Source organism: Carassius auratus, chromosome 34 (genome assembly GCF_003368295.1).
Source record: "Carassius auratus strain Wakin chromosome 34, ASM336829v1, whole genome shotgun sequence".
Classification (NCBI taxonomy): Eukaryota; Metazoa; Chordata; class Actinopteri; order Cypriniformes; family Cyprinidae; genus Carassius; species Carassius auratus.
The window spans coordinates 7,781,563-7,807,900 of NC_039276.1; the positions used below are offsets into that span (position 1 = coordinate 7,781,563).

The window sequence follows — 26,338 nt, forward strand, 5'->3', positions numbered from 1 at the left end:
CAGCTACCATTAAGCGCAGCTCTCTGCTTCTCCTCACTTGTTCTTGGGGACTCATGGGAATAAACTGCATTAATTTTGCTGGATTAGTGACCTCTATTGGGGAAATCGTTTTTGTGAACCTTAATCCATATGTTAACCTAAACCAGGAGATCTTTTAATGGATTTTAATGTTATACGCTTTGATCTTTCAAAGGATTATCAAACACACTCACTTGAGTTGCTTCCCTTCTGTATCACTAATATACCCACATTTTCTTTGGTCTTTCAGCTCTAAGTCCTTTGATCTCCAGTTTCTACCATCCTGGTGTAAGGGACTACTCTCAGCTGACCCTTGACCTCTCCAGGAATGAACTTATAGTGGGAGCCAGGTAAAACAATTATACAATATAATATGTGGCCAATGTTTGGGTTGTGTATAAAACACATCAATACAGATACACAATTTATGTATTTATATATTATTAAATGTTTATATTACAATATAATAAAAAATGTATTGTTATATCATTATATTTACTTTTTATAGGTAATATGTATTATTGAAAAAAGAAATGGTAACACTTGTTAACTATTAACAGTTTCTCTCAATAAATGCTCAATTTGCTGCTTGGATGTAGAATAAGGTCAAGTAGAATAAGGCATTAATATCTTCTTAATTAGCACTAATATATAGTAATATGCATGCTAATAAGCAACTAATAGGTGTTACCTATTCTAAAGTGTTACCAAAAAAAAAAAAAGTATTTTTGTTTGTGTTTCAAACTATTTTTGTTTTGAATTTCAAATGCTAGTAATGTGTGTGTGTGTGTGTGTGTATGTGTGTGTGTGTGTAAATTCAAAACAGAACAGATGTCTCAGACTTTTGGCATATTAAGGGTACATTTTCATTGCATCTCCAGTAGATAAATCATATCAATCTAACCCTTTTCAATCTCTCTCTTATTTTATCTTCAGAAACTACCTCTTCCGACTGAATCTAAACAACATTTCACTAATTCAGGTGAGAAACAGACCTAAAGTGCTTATTAATGGTCAGCAGTCTCTAATAGATCATGATTCCTGTTTGATGTGGCCTTTGTGACTTTGTCTAGGGCTGTCTGTCAGGCCTTTGGGTGTTAGAAAAGGCTGGCTTATGGTTATTGATATTGAAATGAATGGGCCAGTTCCCAAAACCGCCTGGACAGACTTCAAAGGAAGCGGCATTGCCCGGCACAGTGAGTGAAGGGCGTCCTTAGCAAAAGTACCAAGTTTCTACTCTGACTTGGAGCTAAAACCTCTCAGAAGGTCAGCCAGGACTGTCTGAGGTCTAAATAAAGCAGTGAAATAAGACTTTGGTGACTTTCCCACCTGTTGCTGCGGTTGAATATATCTCTTTTATTCCCCCAGTAATCTCTGTGCCATGTCTGTACCAGACATTAATTGAATGCTCTCACTCACAGAGCACTCATAATGGTTCATGCATGAAGCAGCTTGTTATTGAAGGCTGAATAAAATTTGAGTATCAGTCAGTCTCATTCTCTTTCACCTTAGATACCCAGTGCATATCCGGATGCACAACAAACAAGTACTAAATAAGTTACTTCATTCACATATTCCCATGTGTGTGTCTCGCGTTTTGATGCAATAATGTTACTATATTTGCAGCAGTTTTCTCCACTGTCCCGGCGGAGAGATTTTGGTGCAGTTTCATTTTCCTCAGCATCACCTTTGCCTGTGTATCTCTCCTGGGCGATTCCAAACTGTGAATAAACAAGGCCGATCTTTCTTCATTTAGACCAGTGTTTCTCAAACTTTTTCAGCACAAGGACCACTTTATCTTCCAATTTTTTTCTGAGGACCAGCTAACAGAATCCCACTCTAACACGCCCCCAAAAACCAACAAAATAGGAAGGATAAGCTAAATTTAAGTTTAATATGCAACTGTTTCAAGTAAAAAACGAATTATTCAAACACAAATGCAATAATATGATCAGAAATTATTATATACATTTTTATTTAATTTGAAAAAGTAAATGTGAAATGAGATGCAGCTTAATATGAACAACAAACTGCACATGTGGAAAAAAACTGCAATTAAACATACTGTAACAGCCTAGGTCCCACTTAATGCCATTCCAAAGAGCCATTAGTTTAAAACTGAGGTGGTGGGTATAGGAAGTCTATGGTTGTAACTATGGTAACAATAAAATGCTGAAAAGAATGTTCCCCTTAATGTCCAATATCACTGAAATTACTGGGATTTTACACATGAAACAAAAACTAGTACATTACTAAACTAATAGATCTGTGGATTCTAGATTTTGAGATTTCCATCTAAAACTTAACATGAATATTAATGAGACGGGTGGTGCTGCTTATCACACATCAATGTCTGGCTCCAAACACTTGCCTAGTTTAGGTCATCGTTTCGCGGACCACTAGGAGGCGATGGCGGACCACACTTTGAGAATTACTGATTTAGACTAACTGGAGCATCACAAGTGGAAGCAGGGTCCAAATCGATGAGTAGCACCTCGCCAGCTTTTGAGAGTGTCTTTGCCTAAACTGCACACAGAGAGAGTAAATGAAAATAGGCAGATAAATAAAGAATACAGAGACAATAGTGATAGAATTGACTTGACAAGAGTACTAGAGTAATGGCTGCTGAAAATTCAGCATTTGCCATCACAGGAATACAAAACATTTGTTTTAAATTGTAATAGTATTTCACAATATTACTAATTTTACTGTATTTTTGATCAAATAAATGCAGCCTTCATGAGTTTTTAAGAGAAAACCTTTTTTTAGTGTTTATCTAAATGTTATTGTTATTATCTAATAAGAAAATAATTGAATCCGTTACAGATGTCTCTTATGCTTTTAGATCCTTTATAGAATTTTTCTAGGATTATTATTTAGTAACAAAAAAATGCAGGAACCAACTAGTATTTTGGCAGATGCATCCATGAAACTTTTTGTTAGGGTTTCAGCACCTATATATCAAATCTTGTAACTAGAGATTCCATTATAAGCTTTCATTTTATTCTTCGAATAAGCCATTGTTACTGAGCACATTGATGTCTGTATAGCCTCCTATCTTATTCATTCATTCCTATCACATTCACACATTCTTCATCTTTTCATCCTGCTCGCTGTACTTTTGTCCATACTTCCACCTGCGTGTGCCACCTCTCTCCATCTTCTTTTGTCCTCCTCCCCACACCATTACAGCTATCCTGCATCTTTCTGCCAGGAGTGTAATGGGGCTGATAGAAAGCCAGCTCATCTCAGAAATGTATGTCTTGGTGCCAAACATGCAGCCGTTGGCAAGGGAGAGCAACAGCTCAAGCGAGCCTTTTCAACTTTACCCAGGCTGGGATGGGGTGAAAAGAGCTTATTCTTACCCTTTGAATTATTCACTGCGCTGACCCGTGGGTATGCACCTGCTGTCCTTATTTCCGTGAAACTATGAATAAGGGAAATTTGCCATGGTCTGGTATAACGTTCGCTGCCAGTCAAAAATTGGACACACTTGACTTGAAGTTTTGTGATTTTTAAATGCTTGAAGAGAAATCAGATGTAGAACTTATGAATGCGTAAGAATTTCTTTAAAAAAAAAAGTGTTTACTATCAGTAGCAAAAAATTAATTAAGAATTATTTTTTTATTCTTAAAGAAATATCTTATGTTCGTCAGGGATTTATTTATGCATTCATTTGTTCAAAATGTTGCAAAAACAGTATTTGTAAATATTATTACAAGCAGAGTTTGGAATAATGACGTTTAAAAGAACGGCGTTAGGTAACGACGTTATTTTTTCAGTAATGGGGTAATCTAACTAATTACTTTTCCCGTCGTTACAACGCCGTTAACGTTACTGAACGTTAAATGCGGTGCGTTACTATGCATTGATTTAATAAACTATGCAATCCGAACGCACCCCTGGCTCACACAGCGAGTGAGCAGGTGGGTTAATAACGAGATAAGCGATTATGATTGGCTAAGGCAGAGTCATGTATTTCATGGTAGCCAATCAGAGCCAGTATTTTTAAACACATGCCGGCACACGCGGCAGCGTGTAATGTGTACGTGTAATGTGATACACACGCATCTACAAAGCTAGTGGCCAAAAACACTTTTCTTACAAAGATAATACTTGAAGTGCAGGATAAAACTCTTGCTGTCTGTTGACGTGCAATAAATATCGAAAGTTATGTACGAACACCTGTCTTTTCTACTCATTTCAACTGACTTGTGATAACTGCAAGAAAAAAAAAAAAAAAAAAAAGTACAAATTCTCTGACATATAGCAACTTTTTTTTTTTTTACAGTAACGTAAATAGTTACTTTCCCTGGTAACGAGTTACTTTTATTATAGAGTAATTCAGTTACTAACTTAGTTACTCTTTGGAACAAGTAGTGAGTAACTATAACTAATTACTTTTTTAAAGTAACGTTCCCAACAGTGATTACAAGTTAAAATTACTGTTTTTATTTTGATATATTTTTTTTACATATTATATACTGGATTCCTGGGATGACAAAACAATATGACATAATCTTAATTTGGTGCTCAAGAAAAATGTATTATTATCAATGTTGAAACTGGTATTGTAATAATATTTCACAATATTACTGTATATTTGCTGTATTTTTGATCAAATTAATGCAGCCTTGGTGAGCATAAGATACTTATTGCAAAAACATTAAAATTATCATAAAGTTTTATATGTACACAGTATCTATGTACATATAAAATATATAAATAATATATTAAAATGTATTATATTATTGTGTGTTTTATTATTTAATTTGTTTTAATTAGATAAATGTATATATTTTTTATTTGTTTTTATATAGATCTCTTTGGCCCATTAGTTAAATAGGAAACATATTTCTTTAGTTCCCATACTTCCATTTCAGTTTTGAAAAGTAAATTCGGAAACCATTTGAATGGTATTGTAATGAAGCATTTTGAACACCAGCAATTGGATTTTCAACAACCGCATTATGAAGAATTGATTAATGAAAATCATTTTATCTACACCCTGTTTTTAAAACTACTACCATTGTCAAAGCATTAGACTTTTCCCCAGGATCCCAAACTTGTCTATCCTGACTCTGAGCCAGTGTTTTTTTCTTGGTGAGATCAGTGCATGCTCTCTGTGCACCCTGTGTTGCTGCTGTTCTTTCCCAAGATCAAAACGGATGTATGAGGCAACAGGATTCCACTGCTTCCGCCTCATGGGGAACCAGCCGTCTCATGGGATCAGAAACATCTGATGATGTTGGCACAATGGGGGAGCTCAAGGTACTGTGATTGAGACCCACCCACATTCTTGGCTCTTTCGCGCCTCCCTGAGAAGTAGGTTCTGTTACATCAGCAATAGAAAGGAAACTCAGAACACAGCTTCTTTCAGCTTCTCTTTTCTTCTCGGCTCTTGATCCCATCCCTTTGGTACACATTTGCACAAATGGACCAGATTTGCACAGATCAGTTTACAATGTGGGATGAACTTTCTCTCACAATTGAGGCATATAATATGCTACAGCATATAACCAGCCACAGCCTCCATAGACATTATTGAATCTGTCATATCTGACTAATGCAATTGCTCAGGAGGAATAAGAAAATGACAGTCATTCTCAGAGCCTGCATTATTCTATTTATGTGCTTATGGCTATTAATTTACATTATGGCTGTATCTAATGTGGGAAAAGATGTCCGTGCACCATGCTGTTCTGAAAAACAAAAGTTCAGCCATCATCTAAATGCTTTGTGCAAAATGAGGTGGAATAATTTCTCCATTCGCAAAAATGTAGATGTAGTCAGACTGATATATTTGGGTATGATTTTCCCCAGGATTTACGCTATACCAGACAGAAGTTTGGACACACTTGAATGAGTTTATAATGATCTTTGATCTAATGCTTACATTCTTGTTATGTTTTAAAGACAAATATAAACAGTGTCTATGTACATTTTATTTTTATTACATTTTGTATGAGTTTCATGGCACACATGTTAAGATATTTAAGTATCATGCACCCTTATAACAGCCAGAGTATGTTAATCTACTTTGACCAAGCTTAAATAAAAACAGTTTTAGTTTGTTAATCATTTTTAGCAATGCGTAATTCCTATACTTGCATTTGTGTAATTTTATTGTTTTGATGCCATTACTGTTCCTTTAATGTCACATGCCACAGCCATATCACCCTGTAGCCCAAGACTGGTTGCCCACTGAAGCTTTACAGGGTTGAGCCTGGTTGCTGCTGGAAGAGGTGCTAGTGAGGCCAGCAAGGGGGTGTGTGTGGGTCCTGATGCCCCAGAATAGTAATGGGGACACTATACTGAAAAAAGGACCGTCCTTTGGATGAGACGTTAAACCGAGGTCCTGACTCTCTGTGGCCATTAAAAATCCCATGGCACTTCTCTTAAAGAGTAGGGATGTATCCCCGGTGCCCTGGCCGAATTCCCTCCACTGGCCCTTGTCAGTCATGGTCTCTTAATAATCCCCATCCACTCGATCTCTCTCTCTTCTCCACCTAGATCTGGTGTGTGGTGAGCGCACTGATGCTGTTGTACTGTGGCTGCCGAATAAATAATTCATTCATTCATTCATGTGGGAAATAGTAAAAGTATAGAACAAACTGGTGTGTCCAAACATCTGACTGATTTACTGAAGGGTCTCAAAATATAGAGGAGCTTCGATCAGACACAGAACCCAGAACCTCTGGAGATGGAACCAGACCAGCAGCTTGACCTCAGGGTCACTGAAGAGTGATGTGATGTTATGTTTGGGGATGAAGAGCTATGGGAGAGGAGTGTTCGCTTTACTAAGGGGTCACGAATGAGATAAAGTCCACGGTTCGACAGGACAGGAATGTAAACAGATGGGCCATGCTTGAATATGTTAGTTTATGGAATCTGTCTCAGTCTATCTCAAGTCTCCATCTTCTCTCACCTTTCTCCAATGGACACGCTTGCGTGTGGTCACGTACTCATAATGACATCCTCCCTCAATCTCGGTCACAACTCCTTCTGTCTTTGTTGATCTTTTGTTTTAATGTCTTGCAAGTACATAAAGTACACTGAAGGATAAGAATTGATTGCTGCTGAGGATTCAAGTACCTGCTCAGTCAGAATTTGTTTATAGTTTTGGGGTCCAAGTTCATGCAAGGACCCAGGGGAATTGTGGGGAAGTGCACGATGTTTTTTCTTTTTTATTTAACACAGTTGTATTAGGATGACTAGCAGAACTAAGTTGTCATTTATCATGTGTTAGACGCTAGTTACATTGCTGATCAAGTTTGGGATTAATATATATATATATATATATATATATATATATATTATAAAGATAAAACAAGATAAAACAAAGATAAAACAAAAATATAAAAATAAATGTATTTCTTGAATAAAATGTTTTAATTTCCTTATAAAATAGAACAACTGTTTCATGTGGTTTAATAATAAGAAATATTTATTGAGCACAAAATCAGCATATTACAATTACTTCTGTGAATGAATTCTGATTCAGTTTTGTAATTTTAAAATATATTAAAATCAAACATTTTTATAAAGTGACGTGACATTCAGCCAAGTATGGTGACCCATACTCAGAATTCATGCTCTGCATTTAACCCATCCGAAGTGCACACACACAGAGCAGTGAACACACACACACACACTGTGAACACACACCCGGAGCAGTGGGCAGCCATTTATGCTGCGGCGCCCGGGGAGCAGTTGGGGGTTCGATGCCTTGCTCAAGGGCACCTAAGTCGTGGTATTGAGGGTGGAGAGAGAACTGTACATGCACTCCCCCCACCCACAATTCCTGCCGGCCCGAGATTTGAACTCACAACCCTTCGATTGGGAGTCTGACTGTCTAACCATTAGGCCACAACTTCCCCTTAAATTTACATTTGTAAAAGAATTTCACAATATTTAAGCATCATTACTACTGCTGGTGAGATGTAAACTTTGGAGTATAACGTTTACTTTAGCATTTCAATTCTAAAATGGTCTAAAATGTCACGGCAGACAGTTTTAGCAGATTGTCTGCATGTAGTCGGTCAGCTTTCATTTAGCCTTCATTTAGCCTCTGAAAATGAATGAGGGATTTTGTTAATAAATCAGTGCTCGTCGGAGAATAAATAAATAAAAAGCAATGCAGGTAAACATAAACTGTGAGATTAATACAGCTGTCACAGCCTTCCTTCTGGTGCCATTTAATAGCATTTCTCATGGCCAAGATAAGAGCATTTTTGATTAACCTTTCATTGTGCGGCTTTACAATGTACCACCTTAAGAATATCCTCCAAATAGTCATGCATGATTTGTTTCTCTCGCCATTTCCCCTGACGTTAGGTTACACAATGTTCTTATGTGGCTATCAAAACCTGCAAAGACTGTGTAAAGAATGAGGAATGTTGTGAAGGTCCTGTCCTGACCCATTTCAGAGCACAAAGCACCATCAGGAACCAGTCAGATGTTTTTCTGCAAACAATTAAGCCAGCTGACATTTTATTTTATTATTTCTCGATGAATGATCCCTTTAAGTTTCAGTAGTATTGCTAATCACTAATTCTCCTTGTCGTTCCCATCCACTCTGTGTTTGTGCAATATCCTGAAACATGTCAGTAATACTTCACTATACACACAGAATTCCCACACATTGCACTGAAAGATACACTGGTCCGTCTATATCCAAAATTCAAACATCTGAGATGCCAGTCTCTGCATTGACAAGACAGAGGTCTCTGCTTTCTGTCAACAGACAATGCCGTGAGAGCACTGTGTGCTGAATGCATTCAGAAGACATTGTTACAGCTGCTTTGGACAACAACCTCTGTGGTCAAGAGGTGACTGCCCCCTTCAGCTGTGACCAATAAAACAGGAAGTACCCGACATGAGCAAATAGCAGCTGGGAACAAGAGCTGTTTAGATTCTGCTGTTGTTTTGTTTTGGTTAGAAATATGTTCAGTGTTCACAAATACTCTGTGGTGATTATGAAACACATTCCGGCTCAACAGATGGAAATGAAGGAGCACAATGGTGGCTGCTGCTCTCATTTATTCTAATGATCTGACAGAGGCTCACGGGATCACGGCAGCAGCTATGCAGCGTGCTACATTTTTCATTTTCAGGCTCTCGTGGGACGGCTGAGGCCGTAGGAAAAGGGTGCTCCAGACTGGAGATCAAAATGAGGAAAAACATCTTGATAAGATAAATCAGCAGTCGACCAAGGTGCAAATTTCAACTCTCTGACCTCAAGAGTTTGATGAGTCTGGGCTGATTTCATCTTACCTACCTACCTGCAATTTCTGGCAATTTCTTCAATTTGCAGTCTTTGCCTTTGGTGGGATAATTTGGAGACAGCAGCAATGTACCTTGTTAAAGAAAAAAAAATATTTCACTTGACTTGCAGAAGAGAAGGCATTTGTACCCATTGTTTGTCTTGTTAACAAAATACTGTATATATTTTACTGTATATACAATAATACTTTTTAGGATTAACCAAACCAAATTTGTGATTGATGGTTAAAATGGAGCTCAGAAAAGTATTGCATGTTGTGGTGGCTTAGTCACTCATGTCATTGCTCTTTTGTTTGGGAGTTTTGTAACTTGCTGAGGCAGTTGGGTTCACTCAAAATACTTCTTAAATTAAAGCCATCACTCACATTCACATATGCGCCTTTACTGTGCATGCGATGATGTTTTTATCCTGGTGTTGTAGTGCAACCACATTGTTAGAGCTGTGCATTAGACACTGACCTGTTGTTTCATTTCTCATCCTGTTTTTCAAGCCTGAAGTAAATGCGTTCAGACGGCACAGCTGTGAACCTTCAAAGGACTCTGTATTTGTGAGTCCTGGGCACACACACGTCTCTAGACAAAACCATGCACTACCCTTATTCAGGCTTACAAAGCAGGGTGTTCACCCCTATTCTACACTGCCTCTGTTTTTCTGATGGTGAATATGGTTCTGGAATGTGAAGTGAGAGAGAGAGACGGCTCAGGGAATGCTGTCGGGGAAGGAGGAGATGCTAGAGAGCATATCTGCGCCCTCTTGTGTATAAGGTTCAGTGTTCTTAGACAATGAGGGGAAGGTATTGAGAGTCATGTCACATCTTTGAGGGTGGTGGTAAATGGGGATGGGGCCACTTGAACTGGGTTCTCTGTTAAAGGACACATCAGGGCGGTGCCTCAGGTTGCAAGCACATGGACCTTGAAGATCCGCCAATGAGACGGATAGCCTTGGTGCTGCAAGATGGAGGCGGAGCCATCACACTTTAATCAGGGGCCTCCTTAATGAATATGCATATGAAATTTTTACATCCCAATCTTTTTTGAGTTTTCTGGTAAAATGTCTAAACATCTTAAAAAATTTATTTACAAGAGAAGGGAAATTGTGTAAGAATTTTTTAAAACCTGCTATTTACAGAATATTTCTTTAACAATTGCTAATAAATAGTTTTTAATAAAAAACTTTAAAGATTTTTATTGAAAGCTAGTCTTAACATCTTACTCAAGTAAATTTCTCAAGAAGTATTTTGTACAGATTCTGTATCTTAATAAATTGTGTGCCATTTAAAACTATAATGATTAAGATTTTTTTGCTTTTTGAAATGTTTAAAAGGAACATTTTGCCTTTTAGACTTTATTTCTTAAGATATTTTATGTAAAAGTGCATTTGAAATGACACTGGACTGTTTTTTGTTTTGTTTTGTTTTGTTACATTTAGCAGATTAGCAGAGCTTTAGCTTCACAAATGAGACCGTTTTTGGAAAATAGAAAGCAAGTATTAAATTCAAAACATTGTCTGCAAAAAATTTATATACAGTATATCTTTTTTTTATACCTTAAATATCAAAAAGTATTAGCAGTGTTCAGATACCTATATTTAAGCCAGGAAAGTTTAGTTTGTGGAAAGTTTGAGTTTTGAGTTTTATGTACTTACTATTATAATGACATTTAATTATACATAATTAAACCTTTCAGATTATGCAAGTAACCCAAAGCCAAACCCTAATCCTAACCTTAAACAAATAGTAAGTACATGTAATTAATTAATACTACTCCGCACTTAAATGTATAATTACACTGTAACAAGGACACCTTAAAATGAAGTGTAACTGTAATATTATTACTATCTGACAACAGTAATTAGTTACACCACTAGTTACATTACTTTTCCTTCACACCCCACAGAAGCTGTAATTGTGTATCTTCCCCATAAAATTATTCTAAAATGTTAACTATATTGGATCAATGCAATGGTGATTGATAGTGACCTATAAGTGAAAGTGTTGTATTAATTGTCATGTGTAGCTATAATTTCTCTGTTACCCAAATAAGATTATATTTAAGTATTTTATCAAAAGAAATCACATAATTTCATAAGGTTTGAAATTCTAATAATATAATATAAAGGGGGGATCAGAGGGATGTGGGTGAGCAAGCCATGTAAGTAATATCACAACTTCCACATCTGTGTTCAGATCACCTTTTCTCCAAAATCGGTGTGATAGCAATATTTCCATCCCCTGAATGTAAGCTTTTCCATATTCTACAATTTCTTAATGCATTGGTGATTTCATGTGCCTGTGCGAGTCATGACAATTCTGAAAATAAATCTTGGAATTATTGGATTGTTGGATTTCAAATCAGCTGGAGGTTGAGGCATCAAAAGTAACTAAGTAACTAGCTGTTTTATGGATGTTAACTTATTATACTGAAATCTTATTAGTAGTTAGCTACACTACTAGTTAATGCAAAAGTAATATTATTACAGTAACTAGTTACTAGTAACTACTGTAGTTACTGAGCAACACTGGTGGTGGCGGATGTCCAAGGTGTGGAAGGTGTTTTGCAGTTGGCAGAAATGTACATTAAAATCATCCAGTTAATGACATATATTCAAACAAACAAATGGTGAAGCCATTAACACTATTAACAGCAATGATTTTCTGTTGCAATTAAACTTGTAGCAAAATTAGGTGATTTTGTGTGTTGGTTTAGAGTTGCCATCATCTGAGGTTCTTTGGCATCATCTCTTCTCAGGTGTTCAATCATCTCAGGTCTTTGTAAGGGCTGGATCCAGACTGAAGCTTGTGTAATTCCTAGTTACCTCTGGATGCCAGTCCTGTGGCAGAAACAGAGAAGCAACAATAAAAATATTAACATTAAGCAGATATAACTGAAGTACAAGGTTATGAGATACATTATGTGAATGCTTGGCTTAAGAGATGTGTCTTTAATCTAGATTTAAACAGAGAGAGTGTGTCTGAACCCCAAACATTATAAGGAAGGCTATTCAAGAGTTTAGGAGCCACATGTGTAAAAGCTCTTATAGAGGACTTTGCTAGGTACTACCAGAAGTCTAGAGTTTTGTCACTTTAGGGAGCGTGATGGATTGTAGCGTGATAGAAGACTAGTTAGGTATGCAGAAGCTAAACCATTTAGGGCCTTATAGTAAGTAATAATAATTTGTAACTGACACAGAACTTAATAGGTAGCCAGTGTATTGTAAAATCGGGGTAATATGATCATATTTTCGTGACCTGGTGAGGACTCTAGCTGCTGCATTTTGGACTACCTGTAGCATGTTTATTGAAGATGCAGGACAACCACCTACAGTAGCAGTGCAATAGTCCAGTCTTGAGGTCATGAATGCATGAGCTAGCTTTTCTGCATCAGACACAGGTAACATGTACAAGTCTAACAAGATATATTTGAAGAATATTTCCATTTAAAAAAAATGAATTTATCACCATATTGTAGAAAGATTGATTTTAAAATGGTTTCGTCTTAATGATGCGTAACAAGTGCTTGAAGGTGCCCTGAGGACAGGTGCAGTGTCCCACGATATGCTTCTCATTTATAATGCTTGTAATGTGCCACAGAGACAATAGCCTTATCAACGGAAGCACACAGCTTGCAAACTGGGTAATTCTCCACCATCCTGCCCTATCTTGTACTCGTATTAGCATTTTCGCAATACTTGATAAGAATGGAATGCATTTTCTAGCCCCGTGTTGTTTCTGTGCCTCATTAATTTATGTAGAAATAAATCCCAACTATTTTATCCCTCCATAAAAAATTCATGATACTTTTTCATGAGGATGCCAGGGGCAGGGCACTTGATGCCACCACCATTATTAGAACAGATGAAGTTTGAGTAATTATGTCACAAATAGTGGTGCCGAATGCGATTTCCGAGCTAGTGCACATACATGGTGCAGTGGCCTCATTAGACCAGCGAGATCCAATTGCAGAGCCACATTAGACTGCACAGTCTCAGCACACATGCCCCACTGTGATTTTCCCTTTGACAGCTTTGTTGGTGAATACGGATGCTCATCTGTGTTTTCAACATCTTTTATACCCTTTAGGGACTTTTACAGCTATTCCCAATGAAAACAGTGCATTTTGGACTACTTTGTGGTGCATCGTTTGTTATTCAAGTATCATAGTGATGTGAAACTGTCATTTATCTTTCTTAGCATATCGTCCCCTTGGAATTATAAGGTTCTATCTGACATTTTTGTCAAAATTGAGTTATTCACATATTCTTATTCTGTGACAATTTATTTACATTATGTGATGTTTTATTTTAAGTTGTGTACATTTTGGGATTTTTTATTGAAAAAACAAAAAGGTTCTATCTACAGAAGTCTATGGAACACAAACATTTTAAAGCTCAATATCTCAAAACTACTCAGAACGCAGATAGAGCCTTATAATTCCAAGGGGACGATATGTCTCTATTTTCCTCAAACTGCTCCAGTTTAAGAGGAAGCTATTTTGAGTCTGTTTTTACATCCACATTAACAACTGAATCATTATAGCTATTTAACAATTTTTAAGTGTAGTTGTTTTTGAAGTCATTCTAATAATAATGAGTAGTAATAATAACAATATTAATAACCTTATTTTATATTTTTATATTTTTTTTATTTATTTTTTGTATTTAATTTTATTACATTTAATTTTTTTTAATTATTTAATTTAATTTATATATATATATATATATATATATATATATATATATATTTTTTTTTTATTATTATTATTATTATTTATTTATTTTTTTATTTTATTCAAGCTAAATAAAATTTTGAGTAAGACCACATTTTTTTTGCTGGTGTTTATGACCGGGTACTTGAGCCGTACTGATGGGGTTAAGGGGGTATAAGACAAAAAAAGGAAAGAAACTCAGGCTTAATGAAAGAACAGTTACGTCATTACTTCTGCATGCTTTAATCTATCTATTACCTCATCTTCTTTGGCATAATGCTTGTCAAAAGTAATTTATTATTCAAAGGTTCAAACCTCCCACCAGTGAAAAGCTCTCCCATCACCATCCGCCACAGCCCGGGGGATACTGGCCCCCCATTGGTGGCAGGGTTTCCAACTTCACATTCAAACCTTTGCCAAACATGGCGTACAGTGCGCTTTTCACAGCCTGCCTCTTCAGAATGCTCTTTGGGAATAGTATTGGAGGGCTGGCATTGTTCCAGTGTGGTGTGAAGAGAGGGACTGCCGTGGCTAAGGTCAGGGTTAAGCTGACGGATTCTTCCAGAAAACAGGGGCTCACAGACAAGATGTTAATGACCTGAATGATGACTCACCACTTAGGCATCCATCACAAACATGTCTCAGTCCTGAAACACACATGAATGCAAACACAAACAAAAGAGCACCAGATCTGTATGGCATTGTTTTGCTCTGGCGTACCTGACAACTTTGGTATCATTAACTACTTTGGCAAGAAGGAGGTAGCTAAATGTATAAATGCAACCATGGAAAATCCAAGCAGTTTCTCAGTATTAAATAGTCAGTTCATCCACAAATGGAAGTCCTACCATTATTTACTCATTCTCATGTAGTTTCAAGCCCTTATGGCTTTCTTCGAGTTTTGTCGCAAGAGCTCTTTTTCATATGGTGAAAGTGAATGGAAGCGATTGCTGTTGAGCTCCTAATATAAAGTAATTTTTTTTTAGCCTCTGCAATAGTTCTCAAATCTTATTCACATGTTGCATCAAGACTTGTCAATGATGACAGAATGCCAGTGCCTCTTGTGTTTATCCTATTTAGAAATACAAATCGCATTTGAGAAATGTAGTGTAGGACAAAGTATTTTCAAATTTTCATCTTGTAGATTGATTTCTTTGTCTTTGTACAGTAACATTAACTCGCCGACCAATAAGAAATACTGTAATGTGAAAGGTGCGTTGTGCCACTTATAAATCGCACCATAGAAATGTCCTTTCTGTTTAGTCTGATGAATGTTCATTTCACTTTTGGGCTTAAAAGTTAATCGATTTTTCATTTTGTCTTGACGTCACCGTCATTCTTTGTCTCTCTTATCCAATCTGCATGAAATGCCCGATTTAATCAAATCCAAATACAGCATTATGGGCTATATTTGCAGTTTTTAATTGGTTTGTGGAAAAAAATTAACCTAGAACACCTCAAAATCTCTTAAGCACACAAACTTTGTGTCTGGAGCTGTTTATAAATGGTTTTGATCAAGATGTCTGTTACTCTTCTTTACTTGTTTTGCCAGGTTGAAATGTTCAGAATAATTATGATTCAGTCCCATCAGTCAGGGCTCACTTGAGCCACAGCATGACCGGTCATGTAAGAGGAAATTGTGTTATTAATATACAAAACCAATTACCATCAGCTTTATCTGCTTATCCACATTGAAGGGTTTCTAACGTTTCTAAAATGCTCATACCATTGGTGGGCCATGCAAACAAATGGACTATATTTAGAGTTTCAGTTAAGATCTGAAACCAATGGGACCTCAAGCTGAGAGACAAAGGTGGTAGCTTTGTGCTTATATCTGAATAATTTGTGAAAGTGTGCGTGTGATTGTGTACATGCCCACCTTAAGACAGCAGGATGGCAGTTTTTAAGTGCTGCCTCTATCATTGTTGGCTGGACACACAGCTCTAAGGGGTATAATTGGGCAGAGGAAAATGGAGTGGGTTGTGCTGGTGAAAAAAAATGAGAGAAGATGACGAGCTCTTTGTGCAAATTGCATCAGGTCTTCTAACTGTCTAGTTACCTCACGCTTTTAAGCCACTGGCCCAATTATCATGCTGTTTACACAATAAACACCTCAATATTAATGTCTTTTGATGCATCTAGCTAAATGCAATATTATCATCAACAGTTGTGTAACCTGGCTCCTGCTTTGTTGCAAACAGCTGCTGGGCAACTGCGAATCACATCAAGTCACTTTTTTGGGGTTTATTTTGGTTTCCTAGGCAACTGCATGGGGCCCAGACGAAGACACCAGGAGGTCCTGTCAAAGCAAAGGGAAGACGGAGGTAACTTTATACCCCCAGGTTCTCTGTTAAATAGGCACATTTCTTTCAAAACGCTGACAGCCTATTGGCCAGAGGGGTCGGTATTGTTGAGGTTTGTGGGAGGGCAATAAGTTCAGCTTACTTATTCAGTATTTTTAAAGCCCAGAGGTCAGTATTTTCTTTCCTGAGTGTATCATCCACTGTATGTGAAAGGCAAAATGAAAAATCCTCCAGCAGATTAAAGCATTGCCAGAAAAAAGCTTAGCTGTTTGAATGAATCTAAAGACAGGTTCTCTACACCACTCTTAACCAACAGTGAAATTAGTTCCTTATTTCAAAAGTGTGACTTTTTTGTTGTTGTTGTCATAAACTAGACTGTGATATTATTCTTTAATTTCCCAGAATGATACACATTCCCTGCTACTCACTTATTCAGTTAATTGTGAACTTTAAACCAACATGGTTGCAGTTCTCTTCTCAAATAGACGAATCACACTCGAATCACACTCTATTTCCTTAGCTTTTTTTTTGTGGCTTTATGCCCCAGTGGTGTTAGGGTGTTTATCACATTCATTTTCTATTTGAAATGCTGTCACTTTTACAGTCAGCTGCACGAAAAAGGCTGATGCTGTGATGTAGTGAATTTACGTCACAACTTTGTAGTGTACTGCTATTTACATGTATTTTAAATGACATATTTTAATTTGTAATCCGTACCATAGTATTTTGAACATGACACTGCTATTGTCATAGTGTCAAGTGCATCTACCTCTGCAGGTGGAGTGTCAAAACTACATTCGAGTGTTGCTTGTCAACAAAACAGAGGTGATCACCTGTGGTACCAATGCCTTCCAGCCCCTTTGCATCACCAGAGAGGTAAGCAACTATCAGTTAAATGAGCTGTGAAAACAGTTTTTATGTGTGTGTAATCCATATCAAATCTTCCTCTCAGGCAGGGAACATGAGCAGAGTGTTGGAGAGGGTGAATGGAGTGGCCCGCTGTCCTTATGACCCCCGTCATAATTCGACGGCTGTGGTGACCGAAAGCGGAGAGCTGTTCGCTGCCACGGTCATCGATTTCTCTGGCCGGGATCCTGTCATCTACCGCAGCCTAGGAGGAATGCCACCTCTGCGGACCGCCCAGTACAACTCCAAATGGCTTAATGGTACATGAATCTCATCACCCATGTTCCAAAGATCATCTGAAAAGTTTTGACATTTCTCTTGATGCCCTTCCTTTTTTCTGTCCTACTAATATGCAGCCAAATAGCGTGCTCTGCATTTAACGCATCCTAAGTGCACACACACACACACACGCACACACACACACCGTGAAAACACACCGGAGCAGTGGGCAGCAGTTGGGGATTCGGTGCCTTGCTCAGGGGCACCTCAGGCATGATATTGAGGGTGGAGAGAGCGCTGTACATTCACTCACCCCACCTACAATCCCTGCTGGTTGGAGACTCAAACTCACAACCTTTGGATTACGAGTCCGACCCTCTAACCGTTCTCTCTAAGCCACGACTCCCCCCCCCCCCCCCGAAAATACTATATTTGTGTATACTAATACCACTCCCCATAGGAAAGAAAAGTTGTTCCCCTAGACAACAGGATTAAATGGAAATCTGGTATTTGTCTCCTGCTTCTCAAATGTTTTTCTTAATAATAATAAAAAAACAATAATCTTCTCGTTTCAGTATAGATCTAAAAATATTTCTGTGATCAAAACATTTAAGTTTGATCTCTAACATGTCTCATCAGACATTTCCTTTCAGATGATCTCTGCTGTGCTATTTGTGTGTATTTTTGTCTGTATATGCTCAAAAACTTTAGGAAAAAGATCTGCGCAGGGTTATTATCAAATAAATTAAACCTAGAACCATAAAAAATGGTTAATTGAAATAAAATAAACCTTAACTTAAATAAAAAATAATAATAATAAACTTATTTTAAGTTTAGCCACTTGCTGAGGCATCAGTTCTCATTTTCTTTCAGTTTAATGTGACAAACTAAAATAAAAATGAATAGCAAGTGTATAGACCTAAAAACGTAAAAAAATAAATGATAATAAAATAAAACACAGCAAAATTACTAAAACATTAACTAAAATTAAGATGAAAACTGAAATTATCTAAAAAAAAAAAAAATCATAATATTAATACATTTTTTATTCTACAGGTGCTGTCAAAATCAGTTCTCTTTTAGTATCATTGATATACTATTTAAGTTTTTGTTAATATTTTGAGATAGATTTTAATTTTATATATATATATATATATATATATATATATATATATATATATATATATTAGTTTGTTTTCACTTTAATTGGAAAGTCTTAGTAATTTTGAAGTGTTTTTGTTATTTGTATTAGTTTTTGTTTTTTCTAAAATGTATTATATTTAATTTGAGTTTAGTAATTTACCTTAAACTAAACGAGAGAGAGAGAGAGTGGGAGAGAGAGAGAGGAGAGAGAAATGTCACTTTGGCAAGTAGCTGAAGTAATTATTAATATTTTTTTTGTAATTTCAATTAACATTTTTTTCTATTTCATATAGTTAAATGTTTTTTTTTTATTGTTTTAGTTCACTAAAATAACACTATTGCATGTTTGCTCTGACCCACTGTAAGTTCCTATATGATGCCTAGCAAAAAGTAAGAAGAGCAAAGTTGTACTCCCACAATTGTTTTTTTGTGTCGAAGGCCGTTTTTTAGAGCAGAGCTGGCTTGTCAGCGGAGGAACCAGTCAAACATGGATACAAACGAATCTCAGCACACTTCCTGCACAGTCAAAAGGTGTCAGTAATCTCCCAGCTGCTGACACTGTGCCTTTTCCCATAGAAAATTCATTCACCGGCAGTTGAAATGGAATAAGCAGAAAGCCAGAGCTATAAGTCATACAGTGAGGCTCCACTGAGGACATGTCAGAGGGTAGTTGAGGTGAAAAGAGAAGGGCACAGACAAGGTAGTGCAAGTGTAGGATTGGGCAGAGGAGATGAACGTTCAGGAATCCAGCAGTGTAATTATTCCTCATGACTGAGAGAGGGTGAAATTGCAGCTGCAACGCTTCACGTCACCCAGTCGGTCTGTAGTTCCACTGTAGGTTCACACTTGAGGACAGAAAAAGACAAAAAGATGGAAGCAGAATTATTCAGGCATGCTCATTTATCTGCGGTCTATGGATCACCAGCTTCCTGAGAGACTGGAGCTAGAGACAGCTAGAGAGACTGGAGAAATTCAGGTCAAACAGCCACACTATCAGCACTGGTGCTCCTAAGGAATGCCTTCTGTCCCTACTGCTCTCCTTCCTGTTCAACAACACCTCTACTGACCCCTCTGTCAAATTTCTGAAGTTTGCAGACGACAGTGACAAGTCTGCTTACAGACAAGATGTTGAGCAGCTGGCTGTCTGGTGCAGTTTTAACAATCTGGAGCTTAACTTGCTCAAATCTGTGGGGATGATTGTGGACTCCAGGAGAAACCTCCCCTCACTCCCCCCCAATGACTATCATGAACGGCACTGGTTCATTCAGGTTGCTGGGCACCGCCATCTCTCAGGACCTGAAGTGGGTCACATTGACTCCATTGTTAAAATGGCAACAAAGGTTGTACCTCCTTTGCCAGCTGAATGGATGTGCACTTGTTAGATATGAAGTGTGAATTAAAAACGTATTTCTGTACTGGGGGTCAGTGAAGAACAGCATGAACCTCGAAGGGTCTACAATTGAATCCATCCGGACTGTTATTTTAAAGGCTGTGCCAGGTGCTGACTGAATGTTTTTTTAACTCTAAGCCCATGTGGGGTCGAACCCGAAATGAGATATGATATTATTGTATCACAGCTCTGATTAAATGAAAAATATCATCAGCATCGTGGCTTTTAGCGCAAACCTCTCTCCTCTGGTGCTTATTGGGACTCTTTATTCACTTCCCAGCTTAGTGTTTCTTCCTGACTGTGGCTCGCAGATAAACACACATATACAAGGACCCCTGATGGAGTGGCGGTGTGGAGATGAGGCAGTATTTGCATTTAGCATAGAAGAAGGAAAATACTGTTTGTCAGATTCAGTCCCTCACAAATCAGCACACATACACTGTGCTTGTTTCAGCTCTACAAAATTTTTTTCATGCAGTCACCGGGAAGTAATCGTTGTAGTGCTGAATGCATCATTATAAGTATTCACTGTCTCTCTGACCACTGTCTTCACCCTGATCTGTGTAGAAGTGTAGTAACCAGGTCTCATTGAAACTGAATCCTGAAGAATTGTTTGTTCACCACAACAATCCCGTTTATGCATCTGGACAGAGAATTAAATCTTTATTATGGTTCACTGTTTACAAAAAGCACCATGGTACAGTGAGGCATTGGCATATAACTTCTGTGCCGCATACTATGATAAATATTCATATACTAGTGTATTTTCATGGGACCAGATACTTAAAATACATACCAAAATAAGCATTAGACTACTCCAAACTAGACTACTCCAAATGAGCAGCAATAACTGTACGTCTAAACCCTGTCTTTACCATGATACAGTAAAAATAAAACATGGTAATGTCATGGTATTAGTAACCCAAAATTTACTTTAAATTGAAATTGACTCACCATGATACAGTGATTGGATCAAGTGTTAAACCAATATATTTTATATAAGCTGCGGTACATATTTATATACCACAGTATTTACATTGCCCTCCAAAAAGCATTATATGAACCTGAAATAAAGTATTATTTAGTGTTTTTCTTTCTTTTGTTTGTTTGTTTTTAAGCACTGAATATAGTATAAAGTCATGTGGGCTACGTAAATAATACTTTTTGTGATTTCAGTACATAGTATAATGCACAAAGCTCCAGTCCAGTTTTGACCGTAACGTTCTGTTGCAGTCAGTTTATGCAGAGAAAGCATTATCATTTTCTCTTATGCATGCAGAGTTTTCTCTGGGCTGTTTCTGAGTCTGTGTCCACTGAGATTAGGTATTTATTGTGTTTAAAATTGAATCAAAAACAGCCTTTCCTGGGCTACATAGTGTAACATTAATCTCATTCTTGTAAACTGCTGGGATGGCTTCAGCTGTGATTATAGTCATGCTTATTTACAGGTGAATATCTATGGCATGCATTACTGGATGGGCTGGGGAAAAAACAGGCCTTGGGGGTAAGAAATGATTCAGTGTGCGATATTAACACTGTCTAATGCAATCCAGCCCAGTGCCACCTGGACCAACGGGACAGTTTTTTGTATTCAGAAAATTTTTTGCATGTCACATGCACACAGTCTTCTGCTCCAGTCCTAGACATAAGCAGATATAAGAGTGGCGTAAGAGTGGAATTAAGAAATTCAAGGAAAACGATTGCAGGCCAGTTTGCTGTGGAAGTAAAGTAATAGTTTTGACTTTTAAACCACTTTATGCTGCATTACTGAGAGTCCTGCTATAGATGTAGCCATTTGAAACGCTTGTTGTATCTGTAAGGTGTTTAGCCACGCTTTTTTCCTTCTCCTTCAGAGCCTCACTTCATCTCGGCTTACGACGTGGGTCTTTTCACCTTCTTCTTCTTGAGGGAAAACGCAGTGGAACACGACTGTGGTAAGACAGTGTACTCACGGGTGGCGCGGGTGTGTAAGAACGACATAGGAGGACGCTTCTTGCTGGAAGACACGTGGACCACCTTCACAAAGGCACGACTCAACTGCTCACGGTCGGGAGAGATCCCGTTCTACTACAATGAACTACAGAGCACCTTCTACATGCCTGAACAGGATCTCATCTATGGCATCTTCACCACCAACGTGTAAGTTTAGTCATCTAACACAACATGAAGAAATGTGAGAAGGCCTTAGAGTGGAGTACAGGAATATGTTGCATCACATACACCTTTGTTACTAATTAGGCAGAAAAAAGAAATTAGTGCTAGATTAACAAGTATAATTTTGCCTTTAATTGCAAGTCACTTTGCTAACAAAGGTATTTGCTAAGCATATGGATTTATTATCATTATGAATTAACAGCTGTCACCGACTTTTTTTAAATAAATCTTTAGTGAAAATCTTCATTTTCCCTGACTGTCATCAAGCATTTCTTTATATTCATCTTATTGTGTTAAAACTTTTAGTCTGATTTAGTATTACATGCTGTTTACCACAACAAAATCTATTCTATCCAACTTAGAAATACAACACTTCTTAGAGATTCTGTCCTATAGTATAGAATCACTTATCTGTTACTTTCAATTAAAACATCTACTAAATAAATAAATGTTAACATTTTTTGGTTGAGGTATACCAGTAAATATGGAAAATGTCCGCTAGAGGTGAACCATTTTTATCACGGTATACAGTAAACAACCTCTTAAATATGTGGCAAGTAGTATGCAGTGTATAAATATGAATATCCTCCCTCTCTTGCTCTCCTTCCCTCTATCTCTCTCTCATTCTCACTCATTTTATCTAGGTTTCTTTTTTTGTCTCTTTTCTTGCCCCCTTTCACTCACTGACCCAGTAGGAACGGAATATGGTAATGCAATCCGAATAACAGCTCCATCTGTCTGTGGTAAATTGAACACCTTAAGCAATGTTCCCTGGGGTTTGGGGCTGCAAAACAGGGCGGGCATGGGAGGAGCGGAGTGAGACAGAATGCAAGAGAGCAGCCAAAAATGCCTGAAAGTGTTAGTTGTAGTTTGTCCCGAGGTATTGCCAGTGTGAGCTCGTACTCTCATTGATTTGTGGGTCAAAGGTGTCAAAGCAGTATATGTCCTTATACTGAGCTTACAGACAGTAATAGTCATCTAATATATATTGTATATTATATTGTATATATATGCATTGTAAAAAGCTCCTTAAAATAAATAACCTCCCCGTATTTTTTATATTATATATAGACTTTTTCTTTTCTTTCACTGTTCACAAGTAACATGGATATATAACTTTTTCATTGTTTGGAGCAGGCTACTCGGCTCTTTTATTATATTATTGTTCATAAAAGTAACTTGAACATTATATTGTTTTATTAAATTGCTGTTTCTGCATTTTATAAAAGCAATAGAGGTTGTTCTTTGCAGTGAATTTAGCACAGTTTTCTAAATTGGTGTTCTGTATCAGCTAAAATCACAATTTCTCTTTCTTGTATTGGCTTATAAAACTTACTTCATGGCTTCTCTTAATTCTGATCAGTCAGTCACAGCATTTGGTGGTCAAATCTTTTGTATAATGACCATTTAATGGGATAATTGACTTTGGCAAACATATTGTACTTTAGCTATGCTAGTTTCATGTGTCATGTATCACTCAGTGGTCAGGTCAAGTCATCTTTATTTATATAGTGCTTTATACTATACAGATCATGTCAAAGCAGCCTTGCAGTCTTAAACAGGAAGGAGTGTGCTGATAATGCAAGAGGACAATAGGAAACAGTCAGTTAATCAGTTAAAGTTAGTTCATTGTTGAGTCAGTGATGTCATCCTCAAGCTCAGTTCAGTTCTGTTCAAGTCAACAATATTGCCAGAAATTGTGTCCCTAAAGGTGACAGTGGCAGGGAAACAAAACTCCATTGGTGACAAAAATTGAAAAAATAAAATAAAATCCTTGGGAGAAACCAGGCTCACCTCAGGGAGCCAGTTCACCTCTGGCCAGACGAAACCAGCATGGTGTGGTTTCATTCCAGGCTGCAACACACGTCAGATTGAGCATAGACTCTTCTGGTTCTCGTGGTGTTGTGCCGATGGCCGAAGAGGTCTTCCCAGAGGATCTGTCTTTAGAGTTCGTCTAGTTGACATGTTCTCCGGTGACTTTCAGGCCTGTAGATGTCATCTCTAGGTGCTGATCCACCATCTGGACTGGACCCAGGTGACTGCAGCGGTCTCTTTGTTCTCATTTAATTAAATGTAGGATTGATTTATTAACTCCTGGCGACCCTTTCTGGGTTTATTTTGTTATAGTGCTGGCTGACTGGAGATTTTCCCTTTATTTGTGACCTATCATATTTTGGTGTGAGGAAATGTTTATCGAAACACATTTCAAAGTATTTTAAAGTGTGTCCTTCTTTATTTTTATTTTTTTATTTTTTATTTTTACTTTTTAAAGGAATAGCTGTCACCCTCGTTTCTGTCAATCTTATGCAGGCTAACTGGGTCGAACAGACCTTTTGCCAGATAATATGATGGCAGAAAACCCCGCTGGAAAACAGATCCACGGGTGTGAATGAATACATCTATCATGAATACACACACTTTCATTCCTGAATTACAACAAATACAGAATAACAACCAAGTGCATCTCTTTGCTCACTGTGATACCGCATGACAAAATCCACCTTGAAATTAGTTTCTTGTACCTTGTAGCAGGAATCTTCGATTCAAGTTTATTCCATGGATATTTCTTTCATGTAGATGTATGGAGGTGATGGTTTTAAGGGCTTCTGCTTTCTGTTGTTTTTCATCTCTCTGAAACTGAAGATATTATGCTACAGTGTTTTAAATAGCTTTAAATATAAATATTGAGTTAAATACTTAAATGTATATATTTATCATAATATAAATCTTTACTAATAATATTTAATAATAATATTTAATATAAATATTTATGGCAATTAAATATAAAAGTCCCATAGAATATGCAGAAGAAGTTTACTGAAGTCACACTTCTGCATTTACGATATTTCAACATGTATTACATTTGCAATAGTGGCAATAAAGTTGCTATGTATTGTTGTAAAAAATGTATTAAGTACATGCAGATGTATTAACTATCCGATTTTGATAATTAGTACTCTTTTTAATCAAATGCTTAACTGCACATTTTTCACAAGATGTAAAAATATTTAATATTAATAATCTTGCCTCCGTCCTGGCTGTGGAAGGTTGCTGAGTTGGCTCTTTTTTTTTTTTTTTTTTGCTGCGATGCAGGTATTCACTGAAGTAATGTATTTTCCTTTTTTCCCCTTTTCCCTTGAGTACTGTCCTACTTAATGTCTAAATCAACTTTATGGACCTTTCGGATAACCTCAAATGACCTTGTGCTTTTTGACATATTGTCTATTCTGTCATCAAAACTCAACATGACTTCATCTAAATAAGCATGTGATCTGTACGTGCCGCTTTGGAAAGCTCCGGAGTCATCTGCTCTCACAGTGAGAAGACTTCATTCCCATATGTTGCGTGTTACACTGAGCATGTCATGGGATTTGCTAGAGTAGGTGACTTTCCAAAGGGTTATACAGTAGGACCAAACTCTGTACTTTACTTTTTTCACACCTCAATAACCTTTAAAACTGCACCATCATCCGTGTGAAAGTCACATCTGCACAAGCATAAATGCAATAAACGCCACTGTGACTTAGCTTAGGTATGCATCATTTGACCAGACAGTGCATTTATGCATTTTTATGTATGCATGTACACTGTAAACCTTGCTTAAACCTGTTCTGTACACCACATTTGCTTTTGTACTCATTTTTTAGCTCTCTGACTAGTGCTTATAAGAGTACATTCAAAAATGAATAACATACAGTACAGTTGAGGTCAGATTAGTCATTTGTTGGTATTTGATAAAAATCTATGATGCCATGTATCTGAACAAGACATTCTGGACCTCTGGGAGAAAAAAAAGGTTCATAATTATAAATATCCAGTAATATATTTAACTGTCGGCATGGGGTACTTTTTATTCCTGTGTATCCTCATGTGTGCCAAAAAGCTCTTTTTTTTGTTTCACCATAGAACCTGGTCCAGTTTGAAGTCCCAATAGTGTCTGGCAACTGAATATGCTGGAGTTGTTTTTAATTTCGAACAGAAGATTTTCTTCTTCTTTCAAATCCTACTAATACTGTACCTACTGTACAGCAGCTCAATGGAATAAATATGTCCAAATTACCGAAGTCACAAGAGTATGAATTTGAATTGAATTAGTCGAGAAGATAAAGAGTTAATTGAATTGGAATGACCGGTGTAGTTGACTCTATTCTAAAGGAATTCCAATGATTATTTAAACTTTTTTTGTCATTCTTACAGTTGTCGACCTTGGTCTTGA

The 26,338-nt window shown here is 37.1% G+C and overlaps 1 protein-coding gene across 3 annotated transcripts in view; it reads left to right on the plus strand.

The window, feature by feature from the left end:
• LOC113053062 (semaphorin-5B-like) overlaps positions 1 to 26,338 on the plus strand; it is a 129,752-nt gene that overhangs the window by 66,530 nt on the left and 36,884 nt on the right. For all 3 annotated transcript variants that reach the window (XM_026217719.1, XM_026217718.1, XM_026217720.1), the window contains exons 4-9: positions 269 to 368; positions 955 to 1,000; positions 16,269 to 16,331; positions 17,088 to 17,186; positions 17,263 to 17,476; positions 21,822 to 22,107. In XM_026217719.1, the coding sequence (XP_026073504.1) occupies positions 269 to 368; positions 955 to 1,000; positions 16,269 to 16,331; positions 17,088 to 17,186; positions 17,263 to 17,476; positions 21,822 to 22,107 (808 nt within the window). The remainder of the gene's footprint in view (positions 1 to 268; positions 369 to 954; positions 1,001 to 16,268; positions 16,332 to 17,087; positions 17,187 to 17,262; positions 17,477 to 21,821; positions 22,108 to 26,338) is intronic.